Source organism: Lagopus muta, chromosome 20, assembly GCF_023343835.1.
Source record: "Lagopus muta isolate bLagMut1 chromosome 20, bLagMut1 primary, whole genome shotgun sequence".
Taxonomy (NCBI): domain Eukaryota; kingdom Metazoa; phylum Chordata; class Aves; order Galliformes; family Phasianidae; genus Lagopus; species Lagopus muta.
The window spans coordinates 8,798,338-8,812,307 of NC_064452.1; the positions used below are offsets into that span (position 1 = coordinate 8,798,338).

A 13,970-nucleotide genomic window follows, 5' to 3' on the forward strand; every position below is an offset into this window, starting at 1 on the left:
ACAGGAAGTGTTTACAGTTGGTGAAGCTCTGATGAGAAGTAGCCTCAAAGGAGTTGAATGTGAATCAGACCTTACTGTTCCCCTGCAGTTGTGTAAATGTTTATAAACCTGCTCACAGTTGTGAAAACCTGTGTTGGGATCTGTTTCTAATCTTGGAGACTGCATACGGTAAAATATTTTAATACATTATTTACTGAGTTGACACAAAACTGTGTGTGTTGCCTATCGAGTGCGTGGATTATGCAGCAAACATGTAGTCATTTTATAAAACCCTTTGACTTAACCTCAGCCTAATTTCTTACATGGTCTCTGTAGGATATAATACATTGTCACAACAGCTTAAGGCTGAGATAAAGCAAGGAGACTTAATTCAATCTCTCTTGGCTTTGAGACAGTACTAGGAATATAAAAACAGGCAACTAACAGTATTTTGTTGCAGTTGGTCTCACAGAACGGTGGCAGTTCAAGAAGGCTCCTCGAAATACATCCTGAGCACCCCAGATGGGCATCAATTTTAAGGAAGTTTCCTTATTGGATTTACTTAATAGCTTCAGGGCAGCTGCCCCCAAACAAGCAATATTTTAAAGGCAGTATTTCATTTTACTTGACCTATCTGATGAAACTGGAGGGAGGATCTCTGCTTTCACAGACCTGGCTTGTAGCAGGAGTCCAGCACTCTCCAATGGGGGTCTTTTAAGCCACCAGCTCTGTGTCTCCTCCTGCATCCCTGTGACAGGTCATAGGATTTCCTTGTGCTATCTGAACATCATTTTCCTTGTTTAACAGTTTGGGATTCTGATGAAATAGAAATGATTCCACATTGATTTGAGGCTCCTGGCAATATGAAAGCAGTCTAAAAATACATTTGCTGCTACCACATGTGACCAAATAAAAACACTGTTCAGGGAAGCTGGCTCCTTTGACTGGTGATTATGATGTAAAAATAGTCATCGTTAGGCCCATGTTTAAAGAAAACATATGGCACAGTAAACTTTCCTCTGCCTGATTATGCCCACTGATATATAATACCACATGTTCTTTCCATGGCCAGAGACATGGCTGCATACCAGTCCCCTGCTGATGTCTGAAGGTGCAGGGCTGCTTAACCACGCTCTCTTTATTTCTTACAGCTTCGAAACAACAAGGCAAAAGATGTCTGCCTTGACCAGGGCCCGCAGGAGAACCACACAGCAATATTGTACCCGTGCCATGGCTGGGGACCACAGGTGAGGAGCCCACGTGTGCTGGGAGCAGGTGCTGGAGGGATGGAGGATGGAGCCTGGATGTGCAACACGTCTGTTGGCTTCACTCTGAAGTGTACAAGGCCTGACTTTTTGTTTTTTAAAAAAAAAAAAAAGAATCACATAAAAGATGTGGTTTCCCAACTACTCTGAGAGCTATTTTCTGGATTACCATAATTGCGGCAGAGCTGCGAGTAAAAGCGTAATTTGAAAACATCTTCCAGGCAAGGGTAAATAATTCTGAAAGCAAATGGCCAATGAGCAGAGCAGAACACACACAGCAAGAGCATTTTAAGACTTTTTCTTTCTCTCTTACGTGACGGAGTAGAAACGAACCAGTTGGGATAAGAAAACAAACACTGCTTTTTGATGGGATGATAATCAGCCATTTCAGCAGGGCTGGGCTTTACACAGTGTTAGTTTTCCAGCACTTCCTTTGCCTCTCCAAAGTTTTAGGAGCAAATCAGAAGCTTCTTATCCTAATTTCAAGCTCATTCTGGATCAAAATTCATCATTACAAGGTTCACACTCGGTCTTTTGGAGGATCATTGGAGGTGTCAAATACTCAGAGTTAGAGATGATGAATTTGTTTGGCCTTTCATGCAGTTTCATCTTTGATAGTGTTTGGAAAAGCAAGCAGCAGAGGAATGCTAGTGGCTCAGTAGCAGCAGGGTTGGAAAAAAAACAGGGGCAGTGCTCGCTCTGTTGCTGCTGGTGTCTGTAAAGCCAGCAGCAGATTCTGAGCTGGACTCCCAGGATCTGCAGGCTCCAGGTTAACTTAATTTTTTCTCATCTGTTCTTCCTCTTGTCCCATATCCTCACTTCAGTATTTTGCCTAAATTGTGTGATTTCCTTCCTGTTTTTCTTTCTGTGTGCCCAATAGCCATCATCTCAGCATGCAGATCTCAATGATGCTCTCCCATCCAGTCTTGAAGGAGAAAATATAACAAGTTTCCTCTTAGGTCTGGAGGTGGAGTAACTGTCTTACCATTCACGTGGTGGTGGTGGTGGGTTTTTTTTATTTATGATGTGTTTTTTGGGTTTTCCTTCGTTGCCAAAATCATGCCTAGCCTCCCTAAAGCCCCAGTTTAGCAGCAATTGCTCTACTGGCACTTCAGCTCTATCCGTTGAGACCCTGGTTGTTCATCACCAGGGTATGCTGTTTGTCTGACTTGAACCTCCTGCTTTTGTGTCCATTTCCCATGTAAATGCTGTGGCCATCTATCCTGGAAATGTAGCCAAGATGCAGGATTTGGAGGTAATAAGTTCTGGAATGAGACAAGCTCCCCTGAAGCATGGCTGTTTCTTCCACTGCTTTTTCTCTTTTGGCAAGTCTGTGGCACCACCAAACTAAGAAACATTTCCCTGCTGCCATTGCCATCAACCACCTTTCTACTGAAGGAATTTCATCCACTAATCTACTTAGAAACTTGGGCAAAACCATACCTTCACTGCTGTCAGATTGCTGAGTGTCTGGTCTGAAGACATTTATCTGTGCTCTCTCAAAAGAAGGTGAGATGTTCCACAGGAGCAGCCCCATGACACCTGGCATGGAGGGATAAGTCCTGTTAACTGCTCTTCATATCCAAGAGGACGAGTCTGACACAGGAAGCTCACTGCTGATTTGGATAAGGTTAGGGGAGACAAACCCATCCAGTTGTGCTAGGATGCTGAGCTGGTATATGGAGGGCATAGGCAGAGATCTGTATTTATTTGCTGGAGAACAGCCTGTCTTTGAGCTTTCTAGGGAAAGCCCACCTTTGCATAACCTGGATCTAGTGAAGCTGTTTGACAGATATGCTACGCCATGAAATAATACTGCGTCAGAGCTTCAGCTTGTCCCAGAAATGCATATATTACATAGAAATGCTCACCGCCAGTGGAAAACAGCTCCCAAGAGCTTCATAAGCCCACCCAGTGCCTCTAATGTGGTCTCTATGTGGGCTGGGAGAGAGAAACTTCCTCATCACATTGCAAAAGAAAGTTCAGTACTGCATTTGCATTCATTAAGACGTTCAATATTATATAATCGAGACCACCCCCATGAAATGCCTGCAGGTATTTGCATAATAAAACACTGCCTAGATAATTTTCTCCCATGAATCAGAAAAGAACTGGCGGGGAAGGCAACTGCCCACTGTAAAGTAGGCTTTCCCAGTGTATTTGGGGTGATTTGTTGAGTGGATTTCCACTACAAGCATCACAGTTTTCCAGTTGATGCAGAAGGTGCTGTGGCCAGTCTGCTGACTTCAAGTTGGTTTTTGAACAGAACTCGAGAACAGAATTTTCTTAATTCCTTTATGGGCTTGCGCTGCCCATGAACAGGAGGAGGACTTCATGCAATTACTGCCATTGCTGCTTTTCAGCTGGGAAATTCATTTTGGAGTCCATAGGAAAATCTGATACCTGTTCCCAAGGGCCTGGGAGCATGTCTCCCCATTCCTGGTAGCTTCCCAGGATGACATTTGATTTTGGTCTCTTTTAATTCTTCCTCTGCAGAACGATTTCTGCTGAGGATAGCCAGGAGGGTGAGTTGAAAACTGGGATGGAGCCGAGTGGGGACATAGAGCTGCAGGACATGGCAGCCTTAGTGACTGTCTGAAGATTGAGATATATGGGAAGACTGGAATGTGTAAGGAGTCCATTTTCACAGTGCAGTCACTGTCAGCTTTCCAGGTTCACTGGGACTGAGTAATTGCACAGCTCATCTGAAGCTGAACTGCAAACTTCAGGAGCCACCTGAGCTGAGGCCATGGGAGTCCTCTGAGGTAGAGACAAACCTCACTTTGGTTTATCCTTGTCTTTAAACAGAGATCAGTCAACCATGGCCTATCAAGTCCCTGCTAAATATAACCTAGCTGTTGCATAAATGCACAATTTCTTTTTCTTAAATGGCACAAACTACCTCTTGGGCTTCCTGGATGGAAACTCCAACCTCTGAGTGCATTATAATAGGAGAAACTGAATTAAGTCTGACAGTGCCTGCTAAGCCCGGGCTTTAAGACTAACAACTAAAAGCAGGTTACTTATTTTTTCCACAGCTTCTTTTGTGATTAAACATAACAACGTTTTCTTTTTCCAACCTGATACTCTGAAATAAAACGCTGCCTGTTGCACAAGCTCAGCACAGGTTTTTCTTCCTGCTTTTTCCATCTCACGTCGTCTCTTCCCTCTCCAGCTGAGAGCCAGTTCTTGGCAGTTCTTTTGTTTCACCGTATGTGCAATTAGCTTTAACTCCTTGAAAAGTAGCTATCAGGGAGTGCAGAAGCTTTGAAATCAGCCTTTTGCAGAAACACAGGCGCGGCACAAAAGAAATTGGACTTTCACTGCTACAGTTTAATTAATGGGCTGCACGTTGTAATTTATTACCGGAAATATAATTAGAAGGGATGTAAACACTTTGTTCAAATAGCTCACTTGCTGGAGATATATATGTATATATATGTACATAAAGCACAAGGACTTGCAGTTCCTGTTGGGTTGTTCAGCAGTTCAGCACACAGAGTGGTACTTGTGTTCACATCTTGGCTTGCCATGTCCACTTCTCCCCCTGGTGCTGTAGCCCATCAATGCCACTCTGAAATCCATTTCCCAGTCTAGGAGTAGGTTCCTTGCCCCAGCTAGTAAAGTGTATGCTCTCAGTTGGCTTTTTAACAACACGAGGAAAGCAAACCAAGGGAGGTTTCTTCTCCAATTTCTTCTCCAAAAAAGTGGCAGTGCATTGGCACAGCTGGGATCACCATCCCTGGAGGTGTTCCAGGGGATGTGGCACAGAGGGACTTGGGCTTGGTCATCTCAGTGGTCTTTTCCAACCGTAATGATTCCGCATAGCGTGTAAACTGATGTGGTTGGGTGCAATGGATCCCATGCCTGGTGCCAAATGTGGATTGAGTTATTGGCTTTTTTTCTCACAGCGCCTTTGTTGTAGAATCTATAATGGGGAAATTGTTGGTTTTTTTGTCTTTTTTTCTGTTTTCGCTTTACCTTCTCATTCTTTCTGCTTTTATTCATTTCCAAGTCAAATAATTATCAGATTTCATAACGAAGTATCCTTTTATCCTGTAATTATACTGAATGTGCTCTTTTAGACTTTTTCCTGACGGCTTCATCTTTTAAGCAATACATCATGAAAAAACCTTGCTGTAATGATGTATCACACTAATAATATAGTAATACCTCATTGGAGTGACAGCACGATGGTGATGTATTAATGTGATAGAAAGCACTATAATGCCATAAAACTTAAGATAATGTTCACCCAGCAGAGCATTTCATTTAATTATAGGATAAAATATGTTTTGCCCATTTAATCATCAGAACCTGGGGACAAAGTCATTAATACTGAGATCATCCGGGACACCGCGATGTCAAGGATGACAAAACAGCACATCAGATGAAATTGGGTTAAGAGAAAATACTGTACTCTTTACTTAACAGTGGCTAATTGATGATCTGCTCACTGCACAAAAGGAAGCTAAACAGCCCTAAATTATTTTCCAATACAGTCAATGAAGGTCATCAAGGCTTTTATTTCCCAGGTGCTAAGATGTCTAATTAACTTTCTCCCATCCCTGAGATGCAGCCAGCCAGAAAAAATAATCAAAGAAGAGATACTGTTGGTACTGCTTTGCAGTGCATGGGGCACGTGTGCAGTGCCAATTTAGGACCCAGATCCTCATCCAAAGCATCCTTTTTTAGGCCCAACGTCTGTTTTGATGGCATAAAGATTCATTTTGAGATCCCAGAGCTTTTCATCCTTTATTTTTAGGACTCAGTGACTCAACTGGAGATCCAAAGCTGTCTTTTTGTAGCCTAAACTTGGAAATGTGCTTGGAAAATGCTGCAGGCACAAATCCTTTTTTCTCTCTGGGGATGTGGCTGAGGGCTGCTTGCAACTGTGGAAGACTTCATCAAGATTAACCACTTCTCAATGGCTAGCTCATTAGTGTTTTCAGACTGTTTTTCTCTGGTCTATCCCCTTGGTTTGCTGATTTGTCTACTGTCCTGTGTGAGGCTGAGCAATTTCTTCAGGTGCTCAACATGTCATAGAATTAAAGAACCACAGAATGGTTGTGTTGGAAAGGACCTTACAGACTATCCAGTTCCAACCCCTCCCCCAGTTGATTCCCCTCCTGTCTGTAAGCTCCTTTCAAGTACTGGAAGAACACAGCGAGGTCTCTCTGGAGCCTTCTTTTCCCCAAGCTAAGCAATCCCATCTCCCTCAACCTTTCATCATAGAAGAGGTGCTCCAGCACTCTGTGACCTCCTCTGGACCAGCTCCAACAGCTCTGCATCCTTCTTGTACTGCGGGCCCATCAGGCATCAAGCATCAGCCCTGGCCCATTCACCTTTCACATGGAACTGAAGAACAAACTCTCACTGATTGCCTTGGGCTGTGCCAGCCACGTTGAAGCAGGCAGCTTGGCTTCAACTACTTCGTTGGTGAGATGGTGAATCGCTGCAACTGCTCACAAGGTTTCTGTGGCAATGGCACAGGTGTGGTTTATTGATACGATGGAGCATCCTCTAAATAAGGCCTGAGTCTACTGTGAGTGATGAGCTGTCTGGAGCTGCTCTTTCAGATGTAACACTTCTCATCTCTTTTCAGGCAAACCCAGATAAAAAGAGCTGGTTAGCTTCTGTAGAGCAGCCCATGGGGCTATCTCAAATGCCTCCCTATCCAGACACATGTTCAGGGCTTTATTTATCTGGCTGTTATACGTAGTGGATGACACATCTAATACATGCACTTGATGCATTTTTCATAATATCCATGTTTGTTTTTCGTCTCATTTAGCCTCCCTGCAGCCCCCACCCCTTTCCTTTCCCGGGGAGAGATTTGATTTTTGCTCTACTTACTTTTCCCACCACATTAGGTGATAACATGGTGGGCATGGGGCCAGCTTTTCCGAGGACAAACTGCTGAACAGCGTAAGAGAAGAAAGTGTGTAGCACTCTAATTATGGGCATGGTAGCAAAAACGTCAGGAACCAGAGGAGGAGGGTAACTTGAGCTGCCTGTTTGGGACTCGAGATGCTTTTTCTGTCAAGATAAGTGGTCCCATCCTCTGGGCTCGTGCTCAGATACCAGTTCAAATGAATTGCATGGCTACAGGCATTGTCAGTCTGAGAGCACCACCTTGAAAATCAAACTGCTGAAAACAAATTACGTGAATCTGAGCCTTATGTGGTACTCAGGGATTCCTTCTCAGGTTGTTGCTGCCTTGTGCAGAGGGCAGCTCCCTCACTGGGAGCTGTAAGTGCAAATCCTCCTGCAGCTGGGAGCAAAATGCACTGAGCAGCATCTCAAGGAAGAGAGGCACTGTGGGGCCAGCAGGAGGATCCAGCACCCCTCTCTCTATAAAAGGGAGAAATAAAGGGATGGAAAACAAGATTCAAGCACTGCATCTGCTGTTACTAGCTCAAGTCAGACCCCTTTTACATTGTTTTAACTTGATTTTCAGTGTTTAATTATTCTAACAGAGATAACCCATACTCCCAGTGTGATTTACTGTCTCTTTTTAAACATCTGGGTCACAGATATGCTCAGTTAATTAACGTGCTGAATACTCCTCATTTGTCTGCTAGATAATGGATTGATTCATAATTTAAATAAGCAGCTGTGTATATCTTTCCCCTGAACTATGAAAGGCAGGCCGCTGTCATTCATCTCCTTTTCACTCCTGAATTTAAAAATGTTTAGGGAAACATTGTAGTGGGGTCTCTCGAACACTGCAGATGCAGGAGCCCTTTGTGCGTGGTGCCATCACAGTGCCAGCTGCTTCCCACACCCCCAGCCCCCAAAGCCTGGCTCTCACAGCATCCACTGCAGCACCCAGGGCTGGATAGAATGCATGTGCCAGTGCTATTGCAGTGGTCAGGTGTAGTTCTGAGCCTTTGCTGCACAGCTGAGCTTTGGGGGATGTTTGGGCATGCATCCTGGGTAACAAAGTGAGTGATATGTTGCCCTTTGGCTAATGTTGAGGTGGCGGGAGGGCTGTCCCAGGTGCACCAGTGGCATTGCTTCTTGCTGTCCAAAGCAACACTGGCTTGGCAAGCACATGAGCAGCCACACAGGGCAAGCGTGGCCTTGGTGCCAGCTGCCTCCAGCCAAGAACCAAGGCCAGGAGGAGGCTGCCCTGTGATTTAAGGCATTAAGGCTCAGAATACCCTTCCCTTCCCTTCCCTTCCCTTCCCTTCCCTTCCCTTCCCTTCCCTTCCCTTCCCTTCCCTTCCCTTCCCTTCCCTTCCCTTCCCTCTCCCCTCCTCTCCCTTCCCCTCCTCCCCACCTGTGTCTGCAAAATAAACTTAACAGGAGAGAAAGGCTGGAGAAAGGGTTATTCTTTTATCCTCACCAGTTCTATTTTCTCTCTTCATCATCCTCACTGATTTTTTCCTTGGGCTCTGCCATGGTTGTCCTCTTCTCTATAGCTTTTAAATGATACTTCAAGGATACTGATGGTCTTTTTCCCTTCCTCCCTATCCCAGCTTGCACGGTACACCAAGGAGGGGTTCCTTCACCTTGGTGCCCTTGGGACCACGACGCTCCTGCCCGACACCCGCTGCCTGGTGGACAACACGAAGAGCCGCTTCCCCCAGCTCCTCGACTGCGACAAGGTCAAGAGCAGCCTTCACAAGCGCTGGAATTTCATCCAGGTGTGTTCTGGGTCTGCCATCACTGCCTCTCGGTCCCATACAGTGGGCTGGTAGTGACAAAGGTTGCTCCAGTCAACCCTGCTGATTATTACAGAAATGATTTTGTTGCTTCAGTTTCACTATCACCCCACAAAGCACTGTGCGCTTCCCAGCCATGCACAGGGACACAGCCTCTGCCACAGCATGCAGTCCTGATTTCCTTCACATGCATCCCCACGTGAATTCTTTTTGATGTTTTCTCCATGTCTTTAATTTTAGAACGGTGCCATCCTGAACAAGGGAACAGGGCGCTGCTTGGAGGTGGAGAACAGGGGAATGGCCGGCATCGATCTGATCCTTCGCAGCTGCACAGGACAGAGGTGGACAATTAAAAATTTCATCAAGTAAAGAGTGGAGAAGTCAGAGGAGTTTCACCTGAAAGATGGCTGACTTGGACCAATCTGTCTGGACTCCTTTGGAAAGGACAAAATATCAAAACAGAGCTTTATTCGTGTTATTAGGAGAGGAGACATGGGGGAAATGGGCATTTGTGTCTTTATTTTTATTGTATATTGGTCTCCCACAGATGATTTCAGCTGTGTGAAATTGGGTCAGAACTCTCATTTTCTTCTGGCAAGCACTCTAAAAGGTACCACTTATTTCTGCTGAAGTAAGTGTAATAAGCTCATGCATCCTTGTGGGCATTTCACTGGCAGGGAAATGCTGTTTTCTCAGATGACTCCAAGCGCTCCCAAGACCCATCCAGGTTTGTACTGTGATTGAAGTCAAGAGACCCTGCATATATCTGCATGGCAAGCGTGCAAACGTGCGTGCTTGTGAGAGGGAAAGGTCACCAAGCCTTGAAGAAGCTGTGTTTAAACGGCGTGGTGTCTCGCTAGGTGCATTGTATCTTTTCCCTTTCTTGCTCCTGCATCCAGCATCCCCCTTTCTTGAGTCTGGGAGAAACAAAGCTCTCAGAGACTCCCTGATAGATCCTGTAGATCTCTCCAGTCCCCCGTAACAGATGTCATGTCATGAAATACAGTTGAATAGGAATCCTGAGCTCCCATTGTCTGCTCCCCATTGTGCCCACTTGCTGCTGTTGGCTCAACCAGCCCTGCGCTGCACCAGCCCCTCTGTGGAGACCCCAAGTGGAAAGCCCCACAGTTGATTGCCTCCCTGTTTTGGGGTCTTTTGGATGCATGCCTCGTAAGAATTAACCCACAGCAGCCCAAGCATTGCACAGCAGGCTGCTAGCCTGGCACTAGCCCCTTGGGGACTCCATCACCACTTTTTTTGCTGTTGGATGGATGTGCTGATGTGTGCAAGAGGCTGAGGGCTGGTCACGTGAGAGAAAGTCCTGCTCAGGCTTCCCTCCCATGGAGGCTTTGGGGTTTGTTTTAAAGGCATCCTTGCCTCTGAATGAAGACATGAATAGTGGTAGTCTCCTTACCTCCGCAGTTGTGTAGTTTTCTTTTTGAGGCTCGAACACATCTATCCTGCCTGCTCAGTGTGCTTCTGCAGTGACATAAGTTGATGTAGGGAAGGGAGAGGGAGGGCAAGAGACCAGTAAATGGCAGCTTGCCTGAAGTTCTTCATCTTGAGGTCACTTAAGGCTTGTTAACACAGTGGGCCGATCTCACCTGGTTTATCTGACCCGCAGGAATCTTGGGAACCAAATCCAGCCACTGTGGGAGACTTCAGTTTGGGGTCCTGGTGTCTGGCTAACTGGAAAAGGGAAATGTCTTGAAAAGTCATTTCACATGGATGTGGGACTAATGGGTGGCCGCAGGCTTTGCTCAGTTGAGAGGGGAAGCCAGCCCATCTCCTGTCCTTCTCACAGAATAATACTCTTTCTGGTTGCCCTCTGGCTAGGGTTCACTAAAATATATTAATATATGAGATGTACATGTAAATATGTTTCCCAAAGATGGGATGTGCACAGAGTTGTTTGCTGCAGAGCACTCATGCCTGTCTTCCATTTGCATCGGGATAATGCTACCTGGGTGTTTAATGAGTTTGATTTTCAAAGCCATGCAGCAGGTTTATGACTGATGTTTTAGTAATTTATTGAACAGAAACAGATATATTTCATTGTTCCTTCTTACAGCATCACATCTGATTGTTCACTTACACGTGACAAGACTCATTGGAGTTGTCTCTGGGTTTTCTCCCTTGCCTTCCGTAATGCAGTAAAACCTCCTGTTGTCCTGAATTGCAAAGTAGGGACTCAATGTAGAATTTTGCTCTCTTACTCGCTGTTGCATCATCTCTCGTGTAATAAATTTTAGCACTTATGAAACAGACACGATTGCAATGTCTTTAGATGCATGAGGTGTTTCCCCTGCATTTGTTGCTGCCTTCTAAGAGAAGCCGTTTGCCAATGGAGAGGACTCCAAGAAAGTCTGGGGGGTTTGAGACTTCACAGCTGGTGGCCAAAATGTAAAATTCCCTTTTAATTGAGCAGTCAGTTGCTGTCAGTCATCAGTGGAAGCCACGTATTATTTAGCACTGGGAAAAGCCTGCATGTTTTGGGGGGGGTGGGGGAGAAAAAGGAATCCTTTGGATGTTGCTGTGCTACCATTCACGCTTCTCAGCTCCGCTTTGGTCCTGCCAGTGCTCAGGGCGCCGGCAGATGGGCTTTGTCAGATCTAATTGTGGTGGTGGAAGGTGTCCCCGCCGCCAGCCTTCCATCTGCTGCTGGAGGCTTCTGTCCCCATCACCGTCAGCGCTGAGGAGCCGCGCCGTGCCTGCTGTCACTTGCAGGATGCGCTTCTCCAGCAGGCGGGGATCGCTCTGCTGAACCGTGAGACCGTGGGCTGAGGTCACTCCAAGATGGTGGCGTGGCGGTGTGTGGTGACATCCGTGTGCTTGTCAGCTCAGGTGGCACAAAACATCTGGATCCCATTGGCGACGGGCTCCGATTCTTCACAAAAAAAAAGCCAGGGATTTGTTCCCTTCGTGCGTATCCCAAGCAAAGGAGATGTGGAAATGAATGCTTGGCTCCATGACCTTCAGGTGGAGAAGAAACCCTGCCAAAGCGATTTCCCTCTTCTCACTGCTGTGCGTAGAGTGCTTGGAAATGACTGAAAAGCAGCAAAATCGGGATTAAAATGGGGAGTTTTATCTGCTGCGTCCCTGTAAGTGCAGCTCTGTGCTCATATTGGTTTGTGACGTGCAGAGATGATTGCTGAGGCGATGACCTGAGGTCTGCACCCTCCTAAACCTTAGAAATCTGTCTTAGGAATCTGGATCTAAATGTTGCATCTTGCGCTTATCTCTAATAATAATAATGTTAATTGCTTTAAAAAGTGATATCAAAGTGGTTCTTATTAAATATATGATTTGAGCCTTGCCTCGTGAGTGATTTTAAAAAGATTCATCGTTGATGAGATACAGAGGCAGTCATTCTTCTCTGTTACTCAGTTAATAGAAAAGTGTGCTGCTGTTTTAATGGAACTTCCATTTTAAAAAGAAATGGAAATGAAGGAGAAATCAAGAGAGATGGCCGGTGCAAATTAACCTCCCGTTTCATCCTCCCATGCTGGCTGCCACTCACCAAGATAATGCAATTACATTCAAGAAGTTAAAAAGAGATGTTACACGGCAAAACAGCATCGCTTGCAAATGTACCCAGAGTGGATGCTTCTAAAAGCATCCTGAAGCTCGAGGTATGGCTTACATCCAGCTTCATGTGCCCATGTTGTCATGAAACCCAAGTTGGCTGGTAATGATGGTCCTATGAGGTCAGTGAGATGTGAGTAGATATGGATGGTAGGAGCTATGTCTGTGTGTGCACCCTACAGCAAGGGCACCTTTGCTGTTTTTATGAGCTGAGTGCATGGCAGGCTGCTGGAAATACTCCAGGTGAGTGTGGCTTCCAGCCCTGAGCTCGTTTTTGCAGAGCATGGTCAATACAGCTCCAGCACAGAGCATCCAATTTGCAGCCACTGCTCTCCTAAAGGATGCCACGGTGGTAGAAAATCCATATACCCTTGAATCTCCATCATAGATGGAAAGGTATGGTGCCAAGCTCTTCTGAGTTTTTACTGAATTATGGAATTCTATTTGCTGCATCACAGAAATGTAGGAATTGTATCAAGTCCAGTCCCTCTGGATGTTCGTGCCTTGCAGCTGGGCTGATCCTATGTTTCTGGAGGAGGTGATACCTGGAATCACTCCTATAAATCAAAAAAAAGTCCCAAATCATTAATGGCTTCAGCGCTTACATGATGTTCCCAGACCAATGGAAGCTGCTCGGGTCACTCAGCTCTGCAGCAGTCAGTGCTGGTGGGACCAGGATCCAGGCAGAGCGTTGGAAGCAGAGTGACAGCATCTGTCCAGCACCATATTAAAATGAAATAACACAGCAGGAATTGCAAACTCGAAATTCAAGCTCAGCAGTCTCCACTTACCCAGGATCCCTGGGGGAGAGCAGCAGGTTAAGTGTCATATCCCAGGAGGAAGACTGTGCTAAGTCCCACTGCCATCTCAGCTCTCCTTATCCCCAACTCAGGCTTAGGGTCACGCTGGTTGTGCTCAGCACAAGGGAAAATACCAACCTAGGCATTAGCTTTGGTGAGCACCCAAACGTGCTCAGTGTTTCATTCTGAAGGCATGCAGGAATTGCTGCTGGGAATGGCTATCCTGGTCCTCTGTGTCAAGTGTTATTTCTCTGTCAGAAGACAAAATAGCAAGAAGAAAGACTGTCTAACCCACAGAGCTTTCCAAGGAGGAGTTTCTTGTTTTATTCCCATCTGGTGTCTCTGAGACATGATCGGTAATAGCTTTCCAAATGTATTTCCTGCCTATTGTCATTCTAGGTTTTATTGTTATAGGCAAGAATTTCAGAGTTAGGCAAGAACCCACATAGGAGCTAATTCTTATTGTGCTCTTCAGAAATCGCAGCCAGGAGGAAAATAACAGCAGAGTGGGGTCAAGGTGATGTGCTGTGCTGAGAATGGGATTGGCAGCCGGTGGTAAAGCAGCACCAGCTTCTGGCATTGTGAGAGCAGAGCAGCACCCAGCAGGATGCTCTGAGCCTCCCCTGGAGAGCAGAGAGGTCCCCTGGGTGTCCCTGCAGGTCCCCTCCTCA

At 45.8% G+C, this 13,970-nt stretch overlaps 1 protein-coding gene across 1 annotated transcript in view; it reads left to right on the plus strand.

The window, feature by feature from the left end:
• The window catches only part of GALNT17 (polypeptide N-acetylgalactosaminyltransferase 17), a 188,897-nt gene extending 177,716 nt beyond the window's left edge, over window positions 1–11,181 (plus strand). The window contains exons 9-11 of the mRNA XM_048967090.1: window positions 1,131–1,226; window positions 8,729–8,896; window positions 9,155–11,181. Coding sequence (XP_048823047.1) covers window positions 1,131–1,226; window positions 8,729–8,896; window positions 9,155–9,283 — 393 coding nt within the window. The 3' untranslated portion in view covers window positions 9,284–11,181. The remainder of the gene's footprint in view (window positions 1–1,130; window positions 1,227–8,728; window positions 8,897–9,154) is intronic.
• The last annotated feature ends 2,789 nt before the right edge of the window (window positions 11,182–13,970 follow it).